Source organism: Ipomoea triloba, chromosome 15 (genome assembly GCF_003576645.1).
Source record: "Ipomoea triloba cultivar NCNSP0323 chromosome 15, ASM357664v1".
NCBI classification, from domain to species: Eukaryota; Viridiplantae; Streptophyta; class Magnoliopsida; order Solanales; family Convolvulaceae; genus Ipomoea; species Ipomoea triloba.
In genome coordinates, this window is record NC_044930.1 from 5,668,074 (window position 1) to 5,691,445 (window position 23,372).

At 33.9% G+C, this 23,372-nt stretch overlaps 3 protein-coding genes across 6 annotated transcripts; 2 read left to right on the forward strand and 1 right to left on the reverse strand.

Annotated features, from left to right (window-relative positions):
• Window positions 1–904: 904 nt before the first annotated feature.
• On the forward strand, window positions 905–3,377 carry LOC116006866 (zinc finger BED domain-containing protein RICESLEEPER 2-like). Its single transcript, XM_031247367.1, has 4 exons — window positions 905–1,072; window positions 1,266–3,012; window positions 3,098–3,159; window positions 3,243–3,377. The coding sequence occupies exons 1-4, from the start codon at window positions 905–907 to the stop codon at window positions 3,375–3,377; spliced, it is 2,112 nt and encodes a 703-aa protein (XP_031103227.1).
• A 1,918-nt stretch (window positions 3,378–5,295) lies between these two features.
• LOC116007166 lies at window positions 5,296–9,616 on the reverse strand. Of its 4 annotated transcripts, none has more exons than XM_031247772.1 (3): window positions 9,222–9,616; window positions 6,053–8,032; window positions 5,296–5,922 (listed from the first exon to the last, which is right to left on the reverse strand). In XM_031247772.1, exons 2-3 carry the CDS (start codon window positions 7,979–7,981, stop codon window positions 5,662–5,664), a joined length of 2,190 nt encoding a protein of 729 aa, XP_031103632.1. In that variant the 5' UTR covers window positions 7,982–8,032; window positions 9,222–9,616; the 3' UTR covers window positions 5,296–5,661. The 4 variants fall into 4 exon arrangements, with proteins under 4 accessions (XP_031103632.1, XP_031103630.1, XP_031103633.1 ...); XM_031247770.1 differs by having other exon boundaries at window positions 6,053–8,037; XM_031247773.1 differs by having other exon boundaries at window positions 6,053–8,037; window positions 9,170–9,234.
• A 12,438-nt stretch (window positions 9,617–22,054) lies between these two features.
• LOC116006243 (universal stress protein PHOS32-like) lies at window positions 22,055–23,267 on the forward strand. The gene is made up of 4 exons (XM_031246542.1): window positions 22,055–22,328; window positions 22,414–22,523; window positions 22,610–22,728; window positions 22,985–23,267. The coding sequence occupies exons 1-4, from the start codon at window positions 22,154–22,156 to the stop codon at window positions 23,076–23,078; spliced, it is 498 nt and encodes a 165-aa protein (XP_031102402.1). The 5' UTR covers window positions 22,055–22,153; the 3' UTR covers window positions 23,079–23,267.
• The last annotated feature ends 105 nt before the right edge of the window (window positions 23,268–23,372 follow it).

Consider the following 23,372-nt stretch of genomic DNA (forward strand, 5'->3'; position numbering starts at 1 on the left):
GGAATTGTGGAAGCCCTTAACGCCGTTGCAACTGTCGACTTGAAGCCGGTGGAAGCCCTAAAACTCCGGTGAGGCTTTTATCTAAAAAAAAATAGAGAGTAGACTCATTAGAGACTGAGTCTTTGACTCTTTGAGCCGTTTGAGGTATGCCGGAACCCTAGTTCATAGATTTTTATTGTTATTGTATTGTATTACTGGTGTTGTGGATTTGTGTTTGATATGTGAATATGTGATTCTGTAGTTCTGTTGCTATGCCTTTGATATGTTATTCTGTTATGATATACTGATTACATTGAAATTAGGGTTTGCCCTAATTCAATTTAAGTGTGGAACTGTGGAAGCCCTTAATTATTGCTATGCTTTGATCTGTTATTCTGTTATGATATACTGATTACATTGAAATTAGGGTTTGCCTTAATTCAATTTAAGTGTGGAACTGTGGAAGCCCTTAATTATTGCTATGCTTTGATGAGTTTGATCTGCTATTCTGTTATGATATACTGATTACATTGAAATTAGGGTTTGCCCTAATTCAATTTAAGTGTGGAACTGTGGAAGCCCTTAATTATTGCTATGCTTTGATGAGTTTGATATGCTATTCTGTTATGATATACTGATTACATTGAAATTAGGGTTTGCCCTAATTCAATTTAAGTGTGGAAGCCCTATTATCCCCTAAATGATGAACTTTCTAACTTTGTAAGTTCTGAAATAAAAAATAAGTTTATGAAATTTATGGACCCTTAAATCAGTTAAATGTGTACCTCAGTATCTGTGTTTGTGTACCTCAGTATCTGTTTTTTACTGTATGAGTCTAGCTGTATAACTATAAGTGTATAACCACACTATACTGACTTGATCTTTTTTTCCATACTGATTTCTAATACACATCTCATCTGTAAAGATGGAGAGTATTAGTTTGTCTGGGCAACCTCCTCCTATACTATCTAGTGAGGAACTTACTGGGGTGGAAGCAGAAGCTGTGGAGAGAAATCAATCTCAGCAGCAAAATGTGCCTCCTCCTCAATCTGTTCCTTCAAAAAAAAGAAAGGAGGTTGAAACCAGATCCCCGGTATGGGATCATTTTGAGAAGGTCAAAGACAGTAGTGGAGTGGTTATGCATGCAAGGTGTATTTATTGTGCAAAATTATATGGTGGTCAGTCAAAAAAGCATGGCACATCTTCCTTAAGGCATCAATCATATGCTTAACTGCCTAAAGAATCCTCACTCCAAAGATGTTAGACAATCTCTGCTAACATTTCAGCCTGTGGTTAGTCCTAGTCCAGAGACGGGGGTTAATGTGGGGGTCTTAACTACTTGGGTGTTCAATCAAGATGCAATTAGGAGGGCCCTAGCAGAAATGATACTCATTGATGAGCTTCCTTTCAGATTTGTAGAGGGGCAGGGGTTTAGAAAATTTATTCTTGTTGCATGTCCTAGATTTAAGATCCCATCTAGATGGACTATAAGTAGGGATATTTATCAGATTTTTTCTGATGAGAGGGTAAATCTGAACAAACTATTTAGGACTTCCTGCCAAAGAGTTAGTATCACAACTGATACTTGGACTTCTGTCAAAAGGATAAACTATATGTGCATCACAGCACATTTTATAGATAACCAATGGAAGCTACACAAAAAGATCATATCATTTGTCCCTGTCACCTCACATAGGGGGGAATACATTGCCAAAGCCTTAGAAACCTGTCTTCTAGAGTGGGGGCTAAAAAATATATTCACTGTGACTGTTGACAATGCCTCTAGTAATGACACTGCTATGGGTTTCTTCAAAAAGAAGTTGCTGTCTTGGGGGGTTTCTTCTGTGAAATGCAATTATGTGCACATGAGATGCATTGCACATGTCTTAAATTTGATTGTCCAGGATGGGTTAAAGGATGTATACAGTTCTGTAAAGAAGGTGAGGGATGCAGTTAGATATGTGAGAAATTCTCTTGCTAGGCTAAAAAAGTTCAGGGACCTTGCTGATTTAATAGGGGTGGAAGCCAAGTCTAGTTTGACTCTTGATGTACCAACTAGATGGAACTCAACCTACTTGATGCTTAAGAATGCAGTCACATATCAAAAGGTATTTGAGGCCTATGAAGAAAATGATAGTTCATTCTCCACTGATTTAGGTGAATCTGTCCTAGATTTTATGGATTGGTATTCTGTTGAGCATATGGTGAAGTTGCTTAAATGTTTTTATGAGATGACCCTAAGGATTTCTGGTTCTCTGTATGTGACTGCCAATAATTTCTTCTCTGAAATTTCTGACTTGTCTTGCATGCTGTCTGAAATGGTGGAAGCTGAATCTGCCTCTGTTAATCTGATGGGTTTAAATATGAAAACAAAGTTTGAGAAATATTGGGGTGATCCTGATAAAATGAATGCCATCATTTTTTATGCAAATATATTGGATCCAAGGGATAAAATTGCATACATGCCATACCAGTTCACACAACTATATGGTGATGATAAGGGAGAATCTTGTTTCAAAAATGTTTTAACTGGTCTGAAGAATTTGTTTGATGACTATGTGCATGGTTCATCTGTCAGTGTTGATTCTGCTACTGCTGTCACTGGTACATCCCAGTCCCACTCTCAATCTGTCACCATTGGTAGACCACAGTCTAAACTGAAATCTCAGTTAAAAAAGCAAAGAGCAGAGATTGGTGAGTTGGGAGGCAAAAAAACTGAGCTGGAAATCTATCTAAGTGAGGAAATTGTGGAGGATGAAAATCCTGATTTTGACATTTTAAATTGGTGGAAGATCAATACTAGTAGGTTTCCTATCCTCTCCCAATTGGCTAGGGATGTTCTTGTTGTTCCCATTTCAACTGTAGCCTCTGAGTCTGCTTTTAGCACTAGTGGGAGAGTGCTAGATGCATTTAGGAGTTTATTAACTCCTAGAATAGTGGAAGCACTTGTGTGTGCCCAAGATTGGATGAGGTTGCCGAATCGACCCATCTCAGTAGAAGAAAATCTGGATGAAGTGGAGAGATTAGAAACAGGTAACTACTAGCTACTAAACTACTAGTTAACTTCATTTTCATTAGATAATTTTTAAAATCTGATTGTCTCATTTTTTGTTTGCAGAACTGGTGAGTGGCAGTGGAGCTGGGAGCAGTGAAGTTGGTTTATCACTTCCCACAATTGTTGTAACTAGCCTACTCCTCTTAAGCCTTAACTTATTCATTTATTCTTGTCTTTTTTGTTCAATTGACTTGGTTTGAACTGTAAGGTGTTGGAAACTTGGACAGTTGCCAATTGGCAAAATGGCAAGTGGCTGGGCAACTATTATTTGTTGCTGCCATTTTGCAATTTGCCAGTTTGGACTGTTGGAACTTGGAACTATGAGGCAAGAACAAATGGATAATTTGCAAGTTGCAACAGGTTTGAATGTTAGGACTTAGGAGTCCTAAGTTGATGGTATCATGGTAATAATGTATCTCTCACTCTCTTGTCTCTGCTGCCTCTCTGAATTTATGTTTATCTCTCTACTTCTATCCTTGGCAATGATGATGCTTCCACCAATAGTCTGAAAAAAGAAAAGGCTATGGGTTGGTATGTTGCACTGAGTAGTGGGTATAACTCAACTACTCAAGTAGCAATTTGCCCTCATTCCTTGTTTTGACATGAAAGCTAAAGCATGCTGAGCCATTCCTTGTGTTTAAATAGTGTACTTTTTAATTTTCATTATGATTTATTAATTGTGAGTTGTGACTTGTGAGTTGTGACTGATTTGTTTAAGTTATAACTTTTCATTAGGAGGAAGATGAGGAATAGCAGATTAGCAGATTCACTATGTGTAGTTGTACATTTCTACTTCAGTTTTTGAATTTTTGTCAGTTCACCTTCACAGAATATCAGCTACACTTAGTTCAATACTTCAGTTAGTTGGTTACTTGATGCCCCTAGTTGGCAAAGATTGGACAATTTGGTGACTGGAGTCACTTATTATGTAATTTTGTAGTTTGTTACTTATGCAAAATATGTAATTATGTAGTTTATTTAGTTAATTTGCCACTTAATTTTGTATATTTGCAGTTGTAACTTGTAAAATGGCCATATGGTTTAACTAGGTCACTTATTTTAGTTATTTACTAAGTTATTTTGTCCTTTAAGTCTTAAACTTGTATAATGTACTTTTGTAATTTATTATATTTGATGAAAATCAGTGTTATTTTTTTATTTTCGAAATTATTACGAAAACCGCAATACCCGACCGAAACCGAACTTTAAAAAACCGAGTGGATTTTCGATAATTATATGGCGGTTAGGGTACTAAAATTGTTAACCGTTAACCGAATGGTTTCCATCTTTGTATAACCGAACCGCCCATACCCGACCGATGCACAGGCCTAGTCTTACATGTGTGTGCGCATATTATCTGTAGTATATATAGTAAAGATATATTAGATATTTTAAAAAGTGTCATGGGAAAGTTTAAACAAACTAAACAAGTTAATTGATTTTTCTTGTAAAATTATTCTCATTAAATATATTCTTAAAAAATACTTTTTTTTTTTAAATTTAATTGATAAAAAAAGTTCCAAATCCCCTCTTAATGGCAACTGATAATGGTGTGCTAGGATACCACTTTACTGTTAATTTACCTTGAATTTCTAAAATTATCCTGTATTCCAATCGAAGTTTGCAATTATTAGCCAACTATTAGCTATAACTAGATTTGGACATTGGTTAGCTTTTACTGAGTATTCTAGGACACCACTTTACCATAGGTGCCTATGTTGTTCCTCCAAGATAAATATAGGACCCTAACCTAAACAAACCTCCATCCAAGGCCTAAATCAGGCTCAAACTAGTCCAAACCATTGAAACTGGCATGATCCACATGGCAATATAGGGCAAATTATGGCGTAGGCCACTCTCCAAAACAACATAATGTATATTATGTATTAAAATAATGAAAATTTTTAAGTAAGATAATGCACATTATGTGTTGAAATATGCATTATGTGTTAGAATAATGTATTTTATATGTTAAAATAATGTACATTATAAGTTATAAAAATGTATATTGCCGCGGGTCGCGTGAAAAAAGATTGCGCGAAACGACGCCGTTTTTGGACTGTGGTTTACACAATTGTGTGAACACAATAACTATTGGTAATATAGACCATTTATAAATGTTCATTTTTAATATACTGAAGGTTAATTTTTAAGTATCTAAAAATGAATACTTAATACATTAAAAACCAACCTCAAGAAAATAAATATCCAACATACTAAAAATAAACATGTAAATCATAGTCTAACTTACAAATAGATTATGGTCCACAACCTGCAACCTTCTGCACTCGACCCAAACTACCATATTTGCAATTTAAGATTGGAGTCACATAAATGAAGTAACAAATATTGGTAGAGTATTTGGTAATAAATTTGAAGCCAATTAGTTGAAACTGATATACACTTACCTGCTCTTTAACTAAGTACCCAAAACATAATTTTTGATAGACAAAGTTTTGGGATTTGATAGGGGAAAAAGGAGCTTTATAACTGTGGCAATGCAGTATATACTCACCTGTTGGCATTTGTTGATAATCCAAATTGAAGACAAACACCAATCATCTCAATATATGCTTTCTCAACTATACTTTTATCATCCTAAATTAAAGAACATAAAGAAAAGGAAACTAGATTCTTCCAACTGGCGAAAGAGGTGGAGAAGGGACATATCTTGCAGGCCCTTGCCCTTGGATTGTGGTTGATGAAGCTGAGATAATCTTTTTCTGCTTGGGCACTTTCAAGATATGGGATAGTTTCTGGCTAGTTAAAATGGCGACGCATGCTGAGAATGTTTCGAGCAAAGTGATTGATGCGTCGTATTGTACAGAATAGAGTCCATTCTTCAATGGTGACAGACAAAACACAGGTTCCTTCTCCTGGTCTCCCCTCTGCTCAGACATGAGAAAATCATGGCATTATCCATTTTGAGACAAGTTATCGAAAGGCAAAGAAATGGAAGGATAACAGCTAAAAGTTTAAACTGATAGTACTCATAGTAGCGTGGTTATAGTTAGATACCTGAACGAAAAGAGATATAGAATCTTGGTTGTCATGGTTTTTTCCATCGCCAGCTAGAACTCGTAACTTGCAGCCAATGTCCCACCCTCCACAATCACACGATCCACCGGATCTCCATCTTTCAATCAGTGATGAAGGTGCACCTTTATGTGGCAAGCCATGAATAGCACCGGGAAGGATAACTACGATGTCTCCTTCGTTATGTTTCATCGTTTGGTTCCTGACCATAATGGCTGCAAGCTCTCTGTTTGGCAAGAACTCGGGTGTTTGCTTGTCTCCCTGTCCCAAATCAACACTGTACAAGACAGATTCTCTCACAACAGATTCATCCTCGCGATCCTCTGAGTTTGGGTTCAAGACACGAGAGCTAGAAACCTTCATCATACCGATGATGTTATAACCAAGTCCACTGCACTTCTCTTTTGATCCCTGGCCTACCCAACCCCCGGTTTTCTTTTTTATTACAGAAACCTTACAGAAAGAATAAATCAGACAGCCATCTCCCTTGCCAGATGTTGGCAATTTTTTGACAGCAGCAGCTAAAATGTCGTTTCCATTATTCGCAACAAATTTAAAGAATGGGAGTCCTTCTTTACACATGAGATGCAGAAGAGCCTCAGAAGTCGACAGCTCATGCTTCTTCGCAGAAACATTTTCGTTGCTGTTTGTTGTAGGCTTACTAGTCTTGGCAGAATGAATTCTCTTGGATCTCACTAGGGGGTTTAACAACCTCCTCAGAGGGCTAGATCTCCCACCGCCACTACCATTTGCCTTGTCTCTCGTATCACTATCCATAAAATGAGAGGTACAATTCTCAGAACTCAATTCTGGAAGTACTGAAGTCTGTTTAGAGGTGAAACTTATGCTCAACCTACCAAGACTGAAGCTAAACTTTCGATTATGTGATAGATGCCTTCCTTCCAAGGCAGGCTGTCCAGCAATATCCAGATCCATTTTTTGGGAAGTCTCAAATGAGTCCAAGGATGTGAGACTAGGTTTCTTCTTTGAGTGACGCTTAGCTTCAGTCTGAGTAGGTAAAGTTAGCATGTCATCTTGGCTATGACATGGGAGAAAATCTGAATTTCTGCGATGAGCATATGAGTTCTGTTGTTTCCTTCCAGATTTGCTGCTACTTGACTCGTTTATAGGCAAGGAACATGAAAGTCTAGTGGGATAGAGTTCTTTATAGTAAGGTTCCTGAGAAAAATAGCTACCAGAATCTCTATTCTTCTCTGGCTCTACTGAATCGACATTGGAAAGTGTTCTTGATTCTGAAATCTGAGGAATTCCTGAATAACTCCTACGAGAATGTTTGGCCTTGGGTGAAAGGTTAACCATCTTTTGAGGCTTAGGAGCACAATTTTGAGGAGCAAGATTGTCTTCATTGTCTGTGTTCATCTTACTTGTACCAATTCTAAGCTTTTTTTCTTGAGATGAAGACATGGCACAAACTTTAGGAGGCTTGCCAGTCACAACAAGAGAATCACTCCCAGCAGAAGATGATTTTCGGTGACTTCCTGCAGGCATACTCTCATTCAACTTCCAATTCTCCAGACGTTTCCAGTCAAGAACTCCGAAATTCAAAGCTTTTTCTTGGACACTTCTTTCATTCTCTGCTCGCTGGAGATACACGGGCAAATTCGACATGTGTTTCACAAGCTCATCGCCTTTGCTGCTAACACTCCCTATTTGGAAATTCTTGGAAGTTTTCAGCTGGACCAAATGTGCATTCACAGCATGCACTCTCACTTCATGACGCTTATCAATACAAGGTTTGCTGGAAGGGAATTCATGCCTGTCATGAAACGTAGAAGCTCGATTTACTTGCAATTCATCTGATATGTCTTGCTGCCCAGAAGTCCTTCCACTAGTTCCTAGACTGTATCCCATACTCCAAACACTAGATAAACTCTCTTTGCTGAATTTCATCTAGGAAGGTATGACATCAAATATCCCATGCACCCATGCTTCACATATATTCTTTCCTTCAAAAGATGATAAAGTACAAGTTAGATACATTTCACATACAATAAAGTAACTATCAGTCCCCTTTACCAATCATCACTGTACGTTTACTCACCAGAGAAATGATTTACTTCTTCTTCTTTTTTTTTTAATTCTTTTTTTTTTTTTTTTTAGAGAGAAATGGAAAACTGAAAAAACAAAAGTGACTAAAAAGCATGTTGAGGAGGTGATCTGTTAGGTAAAAAGAGTGAATAGTATTGAACTAAAACCAAATATTGTTCAGTTCTTTGGGTGAAAGAAGAGTAATCAAATTCAAAGAGGCCAGAGACAAATCCATTAATATCACAGCACATATCAGATTGACAGAAATGAAAATTGCCACAAACAATAACTAGAAAAATATGAACTAGGATGAACCTGTGCTGCTAACTTACAATAAGATGACACGGAAAACTCGCAGATACTACTGAAGGTGTGCATTAAGTAAGCCTCGTCTTATGACCTTAGCTGACAAAGAACCACAAGTTGGTAAACCAGCCTTGCTCATCGGCTCAAACCAAGAAAGCCAATAGACTGCTCCTATTGGGATTGAACTTATAACCTTTTGGACCAAATCAATTGCCTAAACCATCTGTCTGGGATTGCCCCTCCTATTCACTACTACTAAAGTTAAAACCAGAATAAGAATACCATCAACCAAGAGAGTTCACATATACAAACAGAAAACTACAAAAGCACATGCGATTATTGAATGCTCATTAGGACAAAGAACATCAACGCGGTTTACATACAAACAGGAACAATAAATAGAAGCATTTCTTGCCCAACTAGACCCACAGTACCCCCTACAATATCCACCAACCAAGTAAGCAATAAGTCAGAAATAATCCCCCCTTCCCCAATACCTCCGACCCAAATCAGTTCATACAAGGATGAAGGTTCGATCTTTCTCCAAGATTAAAGCACCCAACTGGAAAATAACCACACCCGGAACAAGAAACTTAATCAAGAATGAACACAGCAACAATTAGCAGACTGTAGAGTTCAAGAAAATAAGAGAACTGAGCTAAAAGTGAGCCAAGAAGTGTAGTAATTAAAAAAATATGAAGCCAAAAGCAGTATCCTATTGAAAACAAGTTTTAGAATCATTACTTTTGTGACTGAAGTATGACGAAATGAAGCTTGGGGAGAGAAATGTGCTTACACTAAACGCGAAGAAAGGAATTGCAGGGGGGAGTTCAGAGCAAGAACTCTTCTTGGGATTTACACAAACGCGTATCCTTCAGAGCCGGAAAAGACAAGGAATCAACAAACATGGCGGCATTGAGGGGGATAGAAAGAGAGAGAGATATGGAGAAATACCCGCGAAACATATACGACAATGATGATCATAACAAATGGAGAGAGATTGAGGGGCGTTTCATTTTCATGTTTCAACCGAACCGAACGGTTAAAAGATTGAGAGAGGCCGAGCCGCGGTGGAGGTGGGCCAGGAGGAAATGGGGTCCACCGATTGTCAACATTTCAAAGTTGACTGTGGGCCCATGTCTGGCCCACCTATCCTGGATTCCCTCTATGTTATTGGGCGATTCTGTTCAGTTTTCAAGTCTGTCTTGGGCACGGGATGCTGCATGGGCTTCTAAGCATCATGTGAATATATATTCTTAGTCTTAGTGTATACCACCTTGCCATCTTGTTTTCATTATCATACGCTGCGTTTAATAAAGTTATAAACTTGTGTGTAGGGTGCATGGTGGACCATGATCATGGTTGATATTGCAGTTGTATTGAAAGGGAACTGCAGTTGCACGGAACAGAGACCGTTTCATCCGTCTGGAATTGCAGTTGTGTTAAACTGATACTGCAGTTGTGTTAACGGATGAAATGACCTATGTACCGCGCAACTGCAGTTCTCTTTCAACACAACTGCAGTATTAGTTCAACACAATTGCAATATCAGCCATGACCATGATTCACAATAAAAAAATATACTTACATGTCTGCTCAATTGAATACATTATAGTTCTTTGAATATACTTACATATAAAAAATAGTGAGAATGAGATGAAACTCTGCTCAATTGAATACACTATAGTTCTTTGAATTGGTTCACCAATCAATAAAAAATATATTTTAAACAAGAGAAGTAGGCTTTCCAAATATTAATTATCCTTACATGTCCCACATTTTCTTTTCTATCATTTTTCATTAATTCCAACTCTTTTTTTGGTCTCATTTTCTCAAGGGCGGTGGACGGGTCGAATGACATGGAAACCATTAACTTTGTCTATGTACAATGGTTGAAATTATTAAATGTTATATAGTAGTGTTTTGTCTATTAGTATATAGTCCTCTAAAAAATGAGTCATTGTCAGCGTGGCATATTTTGGACATTTTGTGAAAAGAGGTAGGAAATGTGCCATGGCATATTGCTTCAAATAATCGGAAATAGCAATGGCACGTTCTTTCATGTGTATACCACTAGTCCTCATGTCTCTTTGCTTTAAACATAAAACACTTCACATAAAACCAACATATTGTAAAGAATATGTAAAAGATGCATCTTAACCTTAAATTTAGGCAGACAACTTTGAAACTACGCCTCAAATTTCTAGGAATAAAAAAGTCAATAAAACTAGTAAAGTGTTATTGGTGGTATTTTTCCTAAAGAATATGTAAAGATACATCTTAACCTTCAATTTCGGTAGACATAACTTTGAAACTATGCCTAAAATTTCTTGGAATAAAAGAGTCAATAAAATTAATGAAATCACTACTACAAATAACTCTTTTAACGTCGATTATTTGAAAAATGCGACATCAATTTTTGTACAATGTCATTCTGACCAACATAATAAACAAATGAAACATCGGTTCTAAAAAAGCAACATCATTTTTTTTTTAAATTTTAAATAGCGTGACATCGATTTTTACCTAATAACGGATGCCGTAATAATATATTAAATAAAATATAGACATATCACGTTGGTTATTGAACATAATCGATGTGATATCTTATTTTAAAAAATTTTTAAAATATACGACGTCGACTCTATTAAAGAACCGACATCGTATATGTTATATATATATATATATATATATATATATATATATAACATACCACGTCGGTTTTATTTAATAACCGACGTTGTATGTTATTGTGAAATAAATTAACAGTAATTCCTAAAATTCGAAATATATTCACAATAATTCATAAAATTTGAAATATATTAATAATAATTCTTAAAATACACAATAAATCTTAAAATTAGAAATATGATAACAATAATTCTTAAAATTTAAAATATATTTAAAAATAATTCTAAATATATTAAAATAATTATTTTCAACTCATAAAAATTCAAAAATTAAAACAATATTTCAAAAAAGATATAAAAACTCACAATGAAGGAGGTGGCGACGGTGGCGTGGCGAGCGGCGAAAGGCTATGGCAGTGAGAGGAAGAGAGGTGCCGGTGATGGCAGCGTACGATAGTCGGCGGGGGCGGCAAGAAGACCGTGATTTATTCCTTTTCATAATCTCCCATTAAAAAATTGTGCCTTCTCTCTTTCTTTTCATCATTAATGCGCTTGTCAATGACAAATGCTCTTGGGGTATGGTTAGATCCTTCTAAGGTGCACTCTTTATGTTAGATGTACTTTAAGGTGTGTATTTGGTAAATTATACTCTTGTGTAATAATCCACTTCACAAATTATATAGGAGAAATAAATATTACTAGAAAAATTTTGTGCATCGTGATTTGACCAAGAAAGTATGATATTAACAAAAATCAAATTTATAACATTTTGATATGAAAATTATGCTCAGCCCATTACAAATTATATCAGATAATACAAAAGATATCAAAAATATTTTCCGAATTATAATGAAGGAATTGCCTTTTGTTTGGTAGTGAATGATTTTGGCGCCAAGAGAATCTAATGGTAAAAAATGGGAATCTAATTACTCCCTCTGTCCCATTTTATCTGTCTTACTTACTATTTATTGGTCAAACTAACTCCTTCTTCTTTGTTTGTTTTCTTTATCATTTTTTACTTATTTTTAAATTTGATTTTTTGTGTTTAATAATACTTTCAGTGTAGTTTCTAAATATATAAATTTTGTATATTAATACTAAATTTAATATTATGAAAAATTGAGTTAAAAATAACTTCAGTCACGCCTCGTTAACCAAATCAGACACATAAAATGGGACGGAGGGAGTAATATATTTAGACTATCACCCTACCAAGATAAGGATTTCATTGCTCGCATGTCAAATATGCACTCCTTAATTGATGTTGAAAAGACCAAAATAGAATAAAAATAAATCTGCGTGCCACTCTTTTCTTTTGAAGGGAAAGATGTTTTTTCATATCAAAATCTCTATTAGTATATTAAGAATCTTGCTTTTAATTATTGTAATCCTCTATATATTATACATAGTACATAACACAAGATTTAAAGAGAAAGTGCTCATAATTACGGATAACGTTATAACATCATCTTAATAGTATTTTATTTGTTTATGAAATAATGGTTCATTAGAAAACAATATAATGTTTTCCAATTATGGGTACTAATTATGGTGCAAGTTTAATAGACTAGTTATGATCATTATGTTGTGGTTTGTAACAAAATTGAAATAACAATTTTCATTACGGAGCCTATAATAATAACATGTAAGCTATACAAGTCCTTTCACAATTACAGCATATATATATACCTGCGAAACAATCTCTCCACATGCTAAAGTTTATATACAGTTACGATGGGAGGTGACTCGATTCTATCACTTCCGCTATTAGATTAGATTAATTTGCAATTTTAATTTACATGTAAGCTACATGCATATAATTTTGTATAACAAAAATTAAAGGATGGTTGGGATTGTAGATGGCAGGGTAAAAGAGAATGTTGCATGCCTGTCTAGAATGTGAAATGAATAATCATTCCCCTTTATGAACTTTTGAGGATTTCTTTTTGGCAATTTTAATATAATGTTGGAGTGCATTCGTGTCTGTCTGAGTCATTCATTAGATCAAGGTTGTGGGCGAATCTGTTGTTAAAAGCTAAGGGCTAAGAATCAATTAATATACTATATATGCTTAGGAGCGGCTAAGACAAAATGATTACGAAATTGAGTGATTAGCTGAAACTTTTGTTCATTAATTAAAATCCAGGCCACTCTCGCTTAGCTAGCTTTATTAATTAAAGTGTTAAAACTATTTAAGTCTAAAGTCCACTAATTAAAGCCCTCATAAGGTCAAAATTTATTGGAAAAAAAAAATTCAGATGGGGTATTATATAGGAAAAAGAAAAGCATTTTTACTCCTTTGTTTGTTGTCGTCTGTCCTTTTAATTATTTATTGTGAAAAATTATTACAGAATATATCTTTAAAGTTGTAAAATTATGACGCTATGGACCATGATCTACATTGTAAGGTAAACCACTGACATATAATAAGCTCATTGTTAGCATATTATAGGCTCATTTTTATTGTATTACAAGTTGATTTTTAATAAATTTATTATATTTTGATACATTTTTATTTTTAGCGTACTGTAAATTCATTTGATGTATTACCTAGCAATGAACCTATAATATATTAAAAGTTAACGAACTGTATTAGTGATCCGCCTTACAATAATATAGACCATGTTATATTGTATAATTGCCGTAATCCACCATGATCTTCAATTTCATTTTTATCCAGTTGACATAGTATAGGTCATAATAATAATCTGGTCATGAATCTAATGTGTAAAGCCCATTTTTAAAGACAAACAATCCGGTCTATTGTTGTCTGCCTATAACATAGGTTATAATAATCTGGTCATAAATCTAATGCGTAAAGCCCATTCTTAAAAACAAAGAATCCTATTTGTTGTCCGCACATCTAAGTCATAATAATATGTTTCATAAATCTTATAAGTAAAAGCACATATTTGCAAGCAGTTAAAACAATCCTACTGATTTGATTACGTACAATTTGTTTGAAGTTATATATATCTTACATTTTAATTCTTCAAAGATAAGAAGTGTATACAGGCAAATTATACATGGACGACGGTTTATTACTATAATCCTGCAAATTCATTAAAAAAAACCATTGACATAGTTCATTATTATAATATTATAAATTTATTAAAATGATATCAACTCACCAATTATCACTTAAATATATTATTCTCTAATTTTTTGTATGAATAAAATCAATGTTACAAAATATATTATTAAAAATATCTTGTTGAGTTTTTTTAAATGATACTCATATTAATATAAATTTCAGTATATTATTTCAATAATTGTGTGATAAAATTATAATAGTGACATAATGAACATGTAGCCTTGAGATGGATGATTAATTAGAAAGTAACTTGCTTTCCATTTGAGCTTTAACTGTTTAATTTACTGACGAAGTAGTAGTATTGATAGAATTAATTATTTATATTGTAAAAAGAGTTAATTCCAAGAATAATCGCTTAAGTATTGACAGTTATCAATTTAGTTAATTATAGGAATGGTACATTATCAAAATAAAAAATAAAAATTATAGGAATGATACAATGATTATTGACATTTATCAATTTTTATTTTCGACTTTCAATTGTACCATAAATGGTCAATTGACTACTGACTTTACCAATTTCAACAACAAGCTAATTTTTTCCCATTATTACTCTTAAATTTAATGTTTACTAAATAGATATTTAACTGTAATACCAATTTGAAACAAAATCAATAGTCAATGAACCATTTATGATCAAATTAAAAGTTGAGATTATACCAATATAAATTTATAAATTAAATATTATTCGTTCATTAAAAATCTAAAATAGAATATTAGTTCCCTCAAATAATATGGATATAGTCATATAGGTATTGTTTTATCCTAGATCGTGTCATTAACAATTGAGAGCAGTTGACAACCATAGATTATAGACAGGCCCATAGCCCAATTGAATCACAGTAACATCATTCACAAATTATATCATGGACCAGAGTCTACCTTGCATTGTAAACTATGATTTAAAAATAACATTCAGATTTTGTATCTATAATTGACACATTCTGTACATGCAATTGACAATTTTTATCTGTAGCTATCATATTATGTGTCAGCAATTATCAAGTTATTTGTTTACATGTACACAAACTCTTAATTGTAAATACAGAATATGTTAACTGAAAGTACAAAATTTTTATATCAAAATTCACAATGTAATATGAACTCTGGTCCATGACTTCATTGTATAACAATTGAACATCATTCCCTTTGGCAAATTATATGATTTATATCGTGCATCTCAAAGTCCATCTCAAAGCGACTGATTATATTGCAAGTTAAAATTAGGGAAAATGGCACTTTTTCCCCCTATGTTATGTGCTTATAGCACTTTTCCTCCCTGTGTTATTAAAGTGGTAATTTTCCCCCCTGAGTTATTTTAAAAGTGGTAGTTTTCTCCCCTGTAATGTTAAATTGACATTTTTGTCCTTAAAAATAACTATTACATTTATTTTTATTCTCCAACCAATTATTACTAATATGTATGGAAGATCACAGTTTGATACAAACCTAATCGAACACTGTAGCAATTGAACTTAAATAGTATAGACGATTATGGTTATGATTCAGAACCGAAAAAATAAAATAAAATAATTGTTGAATTTAGACTATTTTTTAAATAAGAAATAAAATTATAAAAATAAATAAATAAATAAGTTTTGATTGGCGGTTCAAAATCGAAATTGGAACCAAACCGCGTACCGATTTATCAAAATAAGTGTTTGATCATTTTCACTATATATGAGACTGTGGTTAAGTTCCGGTTCACGGTTCAACAATTATTTAATTTTATTTTTTCGGTCCTGAATCGTAACCAGAACCTCCATACTATTTCGGTATGATTGCTACAGTGTTTGGTTAGGTGCGAACCGAATCGTGATCATCCATACATATAAATAATAATTTGTTGGAGAAGAATAATAAATGAAATAATTATTTTTAAGGGTAACAATATCAATTTAACATTTCAGGAATAAAAACTGCCACTTTAATAACACAGGGGGAAAAAGTGCTATATGCACATAACATAGGGAGAAAAAGTGTCATTTTCCCTTAAAATTAACATATAATATATTAAGGACAAACATATATCAAAGAATCACCTTATTGCATAAACTTTTGTTTATGGTATAAGCATTAACTCTGACTAGGAAGGGATGTAAATAGTGTTGGCATTTCATGTCCTATGCATTTCTTCATAAAATTACTATTAATGAACATGGTTTTCTACACAATTTTGATTTTTTAAAAAAGCTTATGTACATAAATCAAATCTTATAAACAGAAAATACTTTTATATACTATTTAATTGACGCTAATAATTAAAAAATAATAATGATATTGTCCTTAATTAATCATAAAAGGAATAAGGGTCAAATAGGCCACTGAACTACACACTAAAATGCAATTAGGTCATCGAACTAAAAAACAATGCAATTGGGTCCCTGAACTACACAAATTCATGCAATTTGATCTAAAATGACTTGTTTTACCTGCTTTGCCGGTTACCAATTTTAAAAATAATATTTTAAAATAATTTTAGATAAAATAATTAATTAAATTGGTAATTTTACTATAGTCAAGAAACAAATTGGTAATTTTTCTATAGTCAAGGGACCATTTTAGTGAAAATTAATTACCAATTTGGTCCCTTGACTGTAACAAAATTATCAATTTGGTCCCGATTTAGCGTATGTTTAACGGCAAAATTAACGGAGGACCAAATTGGTTAAAATTTTCAAAGTTGAAGAACTTAATTGGGCACGAAAAATTGTTGAGGACCAAATTGGTAATTTTGCAATAGTCGAGGGACCATTTCGGTAATAAACTCTTTAAATTTTGATTTACAAAAAAGCTCTCAATCATTGCATTATGTGATTGGTATATTTTGGGTGAAACCTAGCTATCTTGTAACTCTAGCAAACAATAAATCACCTTAAGTCGCCCACAGCCGATCGCCTCAAACTAAAAAGGCCAATAGACAACATTAATAGAAAATCAAACTTAGAACTGTATGGTTACTGAATCAACTGTACGATTAACTTGACTAGGTCCCCATTATAAATTAAAGTTGACTATATGGAAACAATTAAATGAGGTGCTCCAAATTTCTAGCATTAGTTGAAACTACTCCTCATCATTGCCAATATTCAAATGATGACAAGTCCTTGAGCTCAAATCATGAACCCAGGCCAACTGCTCTCCATTACAATTAAAGTTTCTTGCTTTGCTTTCAATTCACCTCACCATGCATTCTGACTTTCCCAATTCAATACAAATAACAACCCCCACAACTCCATACACTCCACAACTTTTCCCCTTCCAATTCACAGAATCCCCCCCATTCCTGACATGAATTCCCACCCGGAATCCCAATGCTTAAGCCTAAACTACTGGCTATCCTACGCGATGAGATTTTTCCCAGGATGGCCGGAATTCGAAGCTCCAGGGAGCTACTGGCTCTCCCTGTGTCTGCTCTTTTTGCTCGCTTTTTCGGCCGAGTTTTGCTCTCTGATCAGCAGCATTAAGAAGCAAGAAATGGGGTTGAAGTCCCTGTTGTACGATGCTGGAGTTCATGCACTGAGGGTGTTCATGGCTTATCTGGTCATTATCTCTATCATCACCACAGATTTCTCGTTTTTCCTGGCTGCAGTCTTCGGCCATGGCGCCGGTCATCTTGCTTCCCAGCTTTACCAGTGGCTTATGGACCAAGAGATGAACACACACTTATTACCTGGTACCTTGTCTGATGGTTTGGTTACAAAAGTTTAATTTGTATCTCATCTGATCATTAATAAATTTGCTTCTATTCATTTAGTGGTTGTGTAAGAAGAGAATGTATTAGTGAGTAGTGTTGTTATCTTAGTGTAGCATATATAAATTAAAAGAATCCGATCCAGACAGGAGGATTTGCAGATTAAATGATCATGAACACCTGCAGAAGTGACATTAATAACATCAAATGGCAGACACAAGCTCATTCTTATTAGGCTATCCTCTTCTTGTGATATATTGGTCATCATATTTATAATTCACATGCTATTTTTTTTTTGGCTAAAGTGTCATCCCGCACCATGAACTATATTGGATTATTCATGTCGCACTTTAAACTTTCATAACGTCCATTTCGATACACAAACCATTAATTTTTTTTTATCTAGCAATTTTTACAGGTTACATACAAGTTATACGTAATCTATGCTGACTTGGACTTTTTTTTTTTTGTTTTCATCTTCTTTTTTTTTTTTAAATTTTTTTGTTTTCTTCTAAACCTTTTCCAGCCCAACAACCTGTACCGAAACCGTAAAACAATAATAAAAAAAAATCTTATATTTAGGCATTTAACTACTCGCAGTAGCTAAATATATATATTAAAAAAAATTATATTTAGCTACTACCAGTAGCAGACTAGCAGTAACCAAAATAATAATTAAAAAAATTTATAATATGTTTTTATAATAACAATACATATTATATATAATTATATATACTTAAAAAAAATTCAGATAGAATCGTAACCGGAACCTTTATATAAGGTTCCGGTTCTGGTTTGTGTAACCTTGGAACCTTGAACCGGCTGTTCTGAACCGGAACGAACCACGGTCACCTCTAGGCAGGTCGTCGGTGGGCTCGGCGCACGCTACCGCAAGGGAGGGGAGGAGCAGTGGATTGTGGAAGGGCTGTGGTGATTTGGTCTAGTGAGCACTGGTCCGGGTGATGGCACAGGGGAGGGGCAGCGTGATGCGTTGATTTTTGGGGTTTACTTAAAAATTTTGGGTTGACTTAAAAAGAAGATCCACATAAGCTAATTACATGTGCCATGTCATCATAGTAACCTGGTAACCTGTGAAAAATGCTAGATGAAAAAAAATTAATGGTTTGTGTATCGAAATGGACGTTATGAAAGTTCAAGGTGCGGCAAGAATAATCCAATACAGTTCATGGTGCGGGATGACACTTTAGCCTTTTTTTTTTTTTTTATTTTTATAGTTAATTCTATATATTTTATCCTAGATGTATAAGTGGCCCTCCGCTTTTAGTCATTCTTTTTTCAGGACAACTCCTTTGATCTTAGTATAATTGTGACATTATCATTTTTGGTCTTCCTTCAACAAAATCGTTAAAATATTGTTAAATACAAGGACATTTAATTTCGATCATTTTTATACGATGTGGGTTGATTCGCTATATTTTTATTTTTATATGTTTTTAAAAAAATCATAATTGAAGACTTAAATGCCCTTATATTTTACAAAATTTAAACAGATTTTTTATGGAGAACAAAAAAAGTCATGCCACAATAATAATATGACCAAATGGAAATGTATTGAAAAAAAGGATTAAAAGTGAATTTTCACTTATAAATCTAGGACAAAAAATGAAATTAACTCTCTGACGGAAAATATACCCTGAGCATACCTACAGTATATATATGCTTGGTAAGTTGGTATACAACCAGTACGTCGCGAGGAACACTCCTCGACCTTGACCAACCTCGTGCTTGACTGACTCGACCTCAATATGAAAGCTGAGTGAATAGCTAATTAGTGCATATCTTTCGCCCCACCTTAAGATCAATTTTGACCCTGCGAGGTCAGGACGATTAACCCGACTTAGAGAGCAAAGCCTTAATACTTGATCTCAGCTTGACCTCATTTTAGTGGCCAGCTAAGTTTGCCGACTACATGCGCAACACATGTCAGGCATGTCGAGAACCCGACATGTGTCTCTTCCCATCCCTATAAATAACGCATTTAATGTTAGAACGAAGGAGATGACTTTTAGAGATTCTCACCTAAAGGTCATTAGGCTCAGAACTCTATGACCTTTTATCACTCTCTCATGAGCTCAAACACCTAAACCAACAAGCTGGCCTATCAATATTACTATACGATCTGAACCAAAACTCAGCTACCTATTCATATATACCAGTGTATTTACTACAGTTGTTAGATCTGGACACGTGAACATTTGCGATTGGTTCTTAGTTTTTTCATGGATAGTTGATTCTCATTTGATCCGTCTCTCTCTCTCTCTCTCTCTCTCTCTCTCTCTCTCTCTCTCTCTCTCTCTCTCACACACACACACACACACACACACATAAAATTTAAAATAATAAACGGACACTTTTGGCCCACCAAGCCCACGGGCCAAAAACTCGCTCTTTGGTGGGCATCTATTTTGAAACCTATTATTACCTAAGTAGGGGCAGGCCGGGTTGACATGGCGGGCAAAACGGCTCTATTTTTTTAGCGAATGGTGACGACTTGATCATGAATAACTAATAAATATTAGGAGGTAAATTTATGAAAGAAATAACTTTCAAAATTCAATATTCAAAAAAAGAGTATCGGACATTCATTAATCATAACTAATACAAGAAGCATATTTTTTTTAATACTTTTCTCAACCTATTAAAGCACAAGAGTCAATATTGACTCTATTGAGGCTCGAACCCACCACCTCCCATATAAAGGGAAGTGTTTGATACCACTGGACCACAAGGTCCTTGGTACAAGAAGCGTATTTAGTTTAACCCACTTGGCAAATTATACTATAGATCATAGTCTATATTGTAAAATTAACCATTAGTAAATATTTATTTTTAGTATATTGTAATATTATTTTTAATGCATTATATATTACTCCATAAATCTTTAGGTAATACACTAAAAAATAAATTTGCAATACCATAAATGTGAAGTAGTATTAAAATATAATAAACATATTAAAAATGATATATTTTTTTAGTACTAAAAATGAATATATAATGCTGTAAAAATTAACTTATAAATTATAATATACTAAAAATAAACTTATGTATCAGTAGTCCACTTCAAAATGTGAATCATGATTTATAGCATATCTATGGATGAAGCCTACCCATATGATGTAACATTGTAACGGCAAAGGACAAGGACCAAGAAATTTCCAGGAAACTTCGTTCTTCTGGTCATAAAGATTAAAGAATGCGATGTTCACATTATTGTTATTCTTAATTTTATTATTTAATTTCTCTTATCAGCTTTAGTTTCCAAAGGAAAAATCAATTTGCTAATAATAATTCAACAAAGCCTTCTTTTACGTTGGTTCACATGTTGTCAACTCGCCTAATTAATATTTTAAACTATTCTTAACCACTAGCCTTCCCAATTGCAGTACCTCTTGATGTACGGTGACTTTTCTCCATTTTAAACTACGGCCTACTGCACAATATAATATAAAAATAAGAGAAAATTTCATTTTAACTCATCATTTGTTGTAATATTATTACATTTAGTTATATATTTTTTAAAAAAATTTACTCAATTATATTTCTTAATTTTCATTTACTTGACTTAATTAATCTCAAAAGACTAAAAGTACAATTTGCATAAAAACAACATTCGTTATTTATGTTATCCTTAATCCATGTTCTTTTACTTGTCTTTAATCCCTAATCACGTGTTGACTGTCGAATGACACATCAGACACAGTCATAAACGCTAGACCGTACTCATCTATCCATTGAATTAAAGAAAAAAAATTTGCCCGCTCAATTGGTTTATCGTCTGACTTAAAAGTTATGATTGGAGACGATAATGTGGAGTTCAAATTGTACTGAAAATATGTATGAAAAAAGGCTCAAGAAAAATGGAAGGTCTAGATTAAATCTCTTGTATACACATGAAAACTAAGATGTGAGTAATTGTGTAACTTGCGATTTACTTCTGTATATTGACTCTAGGGGAGGGATCTTGTGGATTTAAGATTAACTCAGCAAAGCTGGATCACTTTATTATAATAAAAAAAATTGAACAAAAACTTTATAATATAACGGTATTCAAATAAAAAAAAAATAGTCGCAAAAAAGTTTAGTTTGCTGTCAAAAATAAAAAAAAAAATAATATTCTAAAGTGCAAAATGTATATATTGGACCTGGTCTTTTTTCCACATTTATTATCTATATCTATATAGGGCACACCCAAAACCAAAACCAAAACCAAAGCCAAAACACTAGTACGTTTTTGTCTGTGTTCTTTTATTATCGCTTTCTCTCACTAAAACCAGCAAAGAGTAAAGAAAATGGCGAAAGACAGGAAGATAGGAGTGGCGATGGACTACTCTAAGAGCAGCAAACTGGCGTTAAAATGGGCGATCGAAAACTTGGCCGACAAAGGCGACACTTTCTTCATCGTCCACGTCAAATCCCACGCTTCCGATGAATCTCGCAACAATATCTGGTCTCAGTCCGGATCTCGTATGCTCCAAACCCAATCTTTGATTCCTGATTTTGTATTATAAGCTGCGCTTTTTTACTTGTTTTCTTCGATGTTTATGTGCAGCTCTGATCCCGCTGTCTGAGTTCCGTGAGCCCGAGGTGATGAAGAAGTACGGCGTTCAGGCTGATATCGAAGTTCTTGATTTGCTCGACACAGCCGTCAGGCAGAAAGAGGTTAACACATAACACATAACTGACATTAATTGTTAAATTCTCCGAGATTTTGTTTGGTTGGGTTTCTGAAAATGTTTTGTCTGTAGATACATGTTATCATAAAATTGTACTGGGGAGATGCAAGGGAGAAGCTGTGTGATTCCATTGAAGATTTGAAGTTGGATTCTCTGGTTATGGGTAGCAGAGGCCTTAGCACCATCCAGAGGTACTCAAAACATTCCCTTCTCACCCTATATTTTTAACTAATTTCTATTTTTTGTATGCTGGGATGATATTTAGAATGTGCAGTCCAGCATTTTACTATCGAAACGTGGCTATATTCTTACTAAATATACTTGTAATTTTTGGCAAGTTGTAAGCGCTTAATAAAATTACGTCTTTGCTATGATTATAGTTTTTTGGCGTAATGATGACACTATAAAGTTAATTGAAGTTTTGTTTTATTGATTATGAAACTGCAGGATAATCCTGGGGAGTGTTACAAACTATGTCCTGGCACATGGGAGCTGCCCTGTGACCATTGTTAAAGATGAAGAATTTCACCACAAGCACTGATAATGTTCAATTCTGAGCTGATTCACAACTATGTTTCATCCCTAGCTTCGTATTTTCTTTTAAGATTAATGCAAACTTAATTGACTTCCCATTAAAGCATTGGTTTGCTTCTTTTGTGTTTTTTTGGGGCATTTTAAATAATGATTTGGTGAACTGTGATGGAATATATGTTGCTCTGATTAACAATAAGATGTACATGTATTTTTGTTATATATATATATATATATATATATATATATATATATATATATATATATATATATATATATATATATATATATATATATATATATA